A 5,643-nucleotide genomic window follows, 5' to 3' on the forward strand; every position below is an offset into this window, starting at 1 on the left:
AGTAAAATAGTATATGGTGTAACATTTTTATAGGAAATAAAATAAGAAAAATGTTTTTTTAGCATTTTGGAATCAGTCTACTTTGCAGCTTAATAATCCAAAAATATGAGACGGTGATTCAACAAAACAAGAGGTTGTGCTTCATTGTGTGCTAATAACAGTGACAGCTGTGTCTATTCCAACAAATCACATACACAAACAAAAGCAGTGGAGCAGTAGAGTTTAATCAAGGGCTGCAATGTTTACCAGTGATAGCTACCGGGAAGCTAACATTTGAGCCTCTCAACCTTATCTTTGACTTCACATTTCTTATTACCCTGAGGGAAATGTTTTAATCTGCAGCACGCATCATAACGAAGAAGACAACAACTGTCCCTATACTAGCCTACGAGTATGTCCCACTGGACCAGAAACCGAAAAACATTACAAACACCACAGTAAATAAACAAGATAATAACTTAAAGTAAAAGTGCTGTGAAGTGGAAACAGGTGAATATTTGACAAAACTGTGCAGGTAAAAAAAGTCAACTGTAAAAAATAGATAATACAATACATAAGTAAATAAATAAAATGAGTGCTGTTTTGTATAAAGTACCTAAAAAGGATATTTGAGTAAAAGTACATGCATCTTACCAGAAAATTACTTTGGTAGAAGTTGAAGTCACTTTTTTTGTATAATATAAGCTTTAAAGTAGATGACATTTACTGTATTTAAGTATCAAAAGTAAGCTTAGTGATAGGGCGAGGTGGCTTTCAACTGGAAGATTGTGGGTTCAATTCCTGGCTCTGCTTAATGTTAGAGTGAGCAAGACTCTTTACATTGTAGTGTAAAGCAGCTCATCAAGACTATAAAAACTCTAAATACAGACCAACTCCTCTTCTTCTTCTCCTATTGTATCTGATAGTAACGAGTAACACAGATAGAGTAAAAGTAAGATTTGCTAGAAATACAAATACAGTAAATGTCTGACATAATAAATAAGCATTCATGCTGAATCTGAAGTAACAAATGTACAGAAGATGGCAAAATAAAACAAACAAAACAGCCCGAATTCTGAGAAAGAGGTCAGAAGGCCATAATCCTCTTTCCTATAAAAGGAAATAAGGAAGATTTGTCGCGCCTTTTGTTTTTAAACTCCTCTGCGTGTCGCCTATAAAAAGGCTATTCATGGAAACGCAGCCCTTAAAAAAACAACCGCCACTGATGATTGGATCATTGATTGGAGTTTTCATTGGCTGGCTCGGCTGTCAGTCGAACCGCAGCACTTGCTGGTTCGTTTGAACCCAAGAATTACGCAGCGCGACTAATCTCGGTTTAGTCTGCAGTCGGAGGATTGTGTCGCAGCGAACGTCCCCCGAGGCGCTGACAGACAGACACGGAGCATCTGTGGGAAGACAACTTCACCTTGAAAACCGTCTCCAGCCCCGCGCATCACCATCACCATCACACGGACTAAATGAACGCGTAAATGGAGTTTCAATCGCTGTCGTGACTGTTTCTCCACCTCCTCTCACCCCTGCAGAAGAAGATCCTGCGCTGAAGTTGCCGCAGCATCCACACACTCTCCCTCTGCAGACATGGGAACCGTACTCTCTATATCTCCTGCGACAAAGAAGGCGTCTATAATGGACGCCGAGGTCGCGAAGGATGGACTCAAAAACGACAAGAGTCTCAAGCGGCACTCGATGTTCGTCTCTCTGTCCTGGAAGAAGCTGGTGGCCAATTCGGCCAAGAAGAACGCCAAGAAGGTGACGCCGAACCCGCCGACCATCCGTGAACTGCCGTCCAGCCAGGTGGCGCAGCTCAACAGCGAGAACATCAGGAAAACGCACCAAAACGAGGAGAAAAAACCCAAAGCGCCCATCCCAGTCCCGGTGCCCACGGTACCCACGCAAAGAAATGAGGCTGTCGTCCAAAACGGAAGGCTCTCCTCGGTGCAGAAGCAGCCGAGCAGCCTGTCTCTGCTGTCCCCGAGGAGGATCGTCATCCAGGCTTCGACCGGAGAGCTGCTGCGCTGCCTGGGGGACTTCATGTGCCGCAGGTGTTACAAACTGAAAGAGTTAAACTGCGGGGAGGTGATCCTCTGGTTCCGGAACATAGACCGGACTCTTTTGCTGCAGGGCTGGCAGGACCAGGGTTTCATCACGCCGGCCAACGTGGTGTTCGTGTACCTGTTGTGCGAGGACACGATAGCGGACAGCGTCGACAGCCCGGCCGAGCTGCAGGGAACATTTCAGACTTGCCTCTACCTCGCCTACTCCTACATGGGCAACGAGATCTCCTACCCGCTCAAGCCGTTCATGAACGAGTCGAACAAGGACGTTTTCTGGGAGACGTCGCTCCGGATCATCAACAAGATGAGTGCCAAAATGCTGCAGCTCAATGCGGACCCGCACTTTTTCACCCAGGTCTTCCAGGACCTTAAAAACCAGCGAGACACCACCGAGACGAACCTGGATCGTTGAAATGGAAACGAACAAATGATTGGTGATTTTTTTTTTTTCAGTGGAAAAAAAAAAACAACGTAAATGATTTGCAAAAGCCACATGAAGGTGGTTTTGACAGAACGGGCCAGTGTAGAAGGCTTCTCATGTATGGGGCTGATAATCTCATGATCAACATCAGTTTAGGCGACATTGTAGGAGATTTCATAAAATGCATGCCAGTAACACATTGTCCCCTCTCGTCTTGTCCTCTGTGGGATTGACATCCCCTGTTTCATTCACGATTAGCCCACTTTCTGGTTAGGTGAGTGGATGTCGCAGTGGAGGCGCAGGTTCCACGCACGACCAGAATAGATCCGTGTTGGTGAAGGAGCGGAGAGGCGGCGCTGTCCGAGGTGCTGACCTGTGCAGCCCTGTCTCCCCCGCCCCCTTCCTGCTATTTGGGTCATTTTTGTTTTCCTCCACAACACAGCGGCAACGTGGCTTCAGAGGACCAGACTCGATGTATACATGAAGTAAACTTGACTTTTTAAAAGTCAAGTGATTACACATGCAGCAAATATCACATGCATGATTCTTCAAGGGGACAAAACACACACACACACACACACACACACCGCTTGTATCATTGTAGATATTTTCTCTGTGGTTTAGTTTTTACTTGCGTGAATATATCAAGGTCCCTCCAGCAGAAACAACACCCTGCTATGTTGTGTATTTTAATACAAAGCTGCTTTTATTTCCTCCCCCTGCGTAATAATGACAATTTTGAATGAAAGTAGCTCGCTTTTGCCTACAAATCTGATACTACCTGGTACAGGTTGAGCAGAACTGTAATGTATTAGAGAAGGGGGGTATCCCTTCCTCCAATAGAATGTGATAAACAGCACTTAAATGTGCCCATAGGTGGCCATACAGCACCGTTACCAACGAGAGGCCTCTGTGTATTGCTTTGAAAAATGTTGCAAAGGTCATTCAACTGAACAGAATATATATATTTTCTTTTCTTTTTTTAAGTGATTGTTTTTATCTCATGTGTGCCAACTATGAAATGTCCTTGGCCTAAGACTATGTATGGTTTACATATTAATATTTCGCGTTGAATTTGCTCGTTATCGTTTGTCCTTTGCCTGCTTTGAAGGTGGCTGCACATGATGTACTGTAGTTCAAGCATTACAAAAACAGAGCTTCAGTGGCCCCGCCCACCCGACCCCCGACCCCCCCGATTCTGTAAATGTATGCTGTGCGAGAGCCTGTTTGCTGGATTTAATTCATCATCAGTACGGGACGGAATGTAAATACTGAATGTGAACACACTGATACAAGTGGCAGCGTGTCATTGGGGGGGTTTCTATAAGCTAAACTTGATTTGACTCAGACTCTGAAAAACCAAACCCATAGGGCAAAACATGACAGTTAGTATTCAGTATTATGGTCATTTCTAAGTGATCATTTGTGATGTTGTGTTGTAAACCTGTTGTTTGGACAGTGGAATATTAAACGCTGCTATTTTTTTGCACAGCTGTGAACAAACCTTTGATGTTTTGCACATTGGTCTAACCTGTTGGCCATGTATCAATGTTTTCTTTCAGGTGCAGGAGTGTTTGCCATTAAATCTGCAGTAGCTATCATTAGGATGATCATCTGTGAATTAGCTCTTTTGACAGTTTTTTTTTTTTTCTTTTCCCCTATTGGCTATGGAAAAATGATGTTAAGATGATTGTGTTGTGTGTGGCATTGCACCACAGTTGCATTCATGCTCTCCAGATGTTTATCAAAGGCCAATGTAGTGATTGTTTATGGTGACGATGATGAAATAAATCCAAACTTATGTAGAACATGGAGTCTCTTTTGTATTGTTTTAATAATTAACCGCTACCACATATCACTTAATGTGTTTGTACCAGCTCAATAATTACCAACAGCTCCTTATCCGCCCACTAATCCTTTTTGGAGTGAGCCCTTGAGACACATTTGTGCGGTAGATATAAGTCCATGAGAAATATGTTTGCCATGATGTTGCCATGAGACGGAAAACTCCTGAGATTTCTTCGGTTGCCACGAAACATCAGTCGGGGGTGACTATTCCAAACGAAAAAAGTGTACTGAAGCAAAGTACTCGCGCTTAACGAATAGATAACCGACTACAATAAGCTGCAGCTGAATTAGCCGTGCTGTACATTGAGGACAGTGAAGCCTGCTGACATATTTAAAGGATATTTTTGGTATCAACCCTGCGTGTTCTAAATGAGGCCACACTGAAATGGGAACACAGACTCTGTACTTTGTGGGAGAGAAAAAAACAAGTAGGTATTTAAAGAAACATGGACAACATTAAAAATTGAATCATATATATATGCACTTTAATTATGTTCTTTAAAAAATACAATATGGAGTTTCAGAAGTTACAGAGGACGGCTATGTTGATGCTCTGCTGAATAACAGCACGGAGCTGCATTGATAAGGCTTTCCTTACTGGTTTTATGAATAAGCCACATGGGCTGGACGGTTCCTTCATGTGATTGGCTAGAATCTGCTGCAGTCTCAGAATTGTCTGTGACTCTCCCTCTCTCTCCCCATCTATCTCTGCATGTGTGTGTGTTTTGGTCTAAGAAGGACATACAGTATCTATTTAGAGAGCTAACATAAAGGAAAGAGGACAACATTTGAAAAAATAACTAATAAAATATAGGAAAGACGGGGAACAGAAGAGGAACAGTTTGAGAAGGAGAGAAAGCGATAGAGATGGGGAAACAAGTGGAAAGTGAGGAGAGAGAAATAAAGCACAACAAGACAAATGAGGACACAGATGGCTGGAGTGAGAAAGAGAGAGAGGACATGCAGACTGATTTTCTTTTGTACAGATTCAATATTTGCAACATGTACAAGCATTTGGGTTAGGTGTACCTAAAACGGCTGGTGGGTGATAGATAGATAGATAGATAGATAGATAGATAGATAGATAGATAGATAGATAGATAGATAGATAGATAGATAGATAGATAGATAGATAGATAGATAGATAGATAGATAGATAGATAGATAGATAGATAGATGTGTTAAAAATAATTCATTTTCTGGTTAGACAGATGGTTATGTGTACCTTTGTGCGAGTAAACAACACTCACTGATTGAATCTTGAATATGATGCAGAATTTTTCATAAACACTGCGTGCACGTCTTTGGCGTTAATGTGTG

General features: G+C 42.4%; 1 protein-coding gene across 1 annotated transcript; it reads left to right on the plus strand.

Moving 5' to 3' along the window:
- Positions 1 to 1,578: 1,578 nt before the first annotated feature.
- Positions 1,579 to 2,466, plus strand: LOC310942859 (cyclin-dependent kinase 5 activator 1-like; the record flags this gene model as incomplete). The annotated part of the gene is made up of 1 exon (XM_083908303.1): positions 1,579 to 2,466. One exon carries the CDS (start codon positions 1,579 to 1,581, stop codon positions 2,464 to 2,466), a length of 888 nt encoding a protein of 295 aa, XP_083764429.1.
- Positions 2,467 to 5,643: the final 3,177 nt, after the last annotated feature.

This window comes from Microchirus variegatus (assembly GCF_963457635.1).
Source record: "Microchirus variegatus genome assembly, chromosome: 22".
Classification (NCBI taxonomy): Eukaryota; Metazoa; Chordata; class Actinopteri; order Pleuronectiformes; family Soleidae; genus Microchirus; species Microchirus variegatus.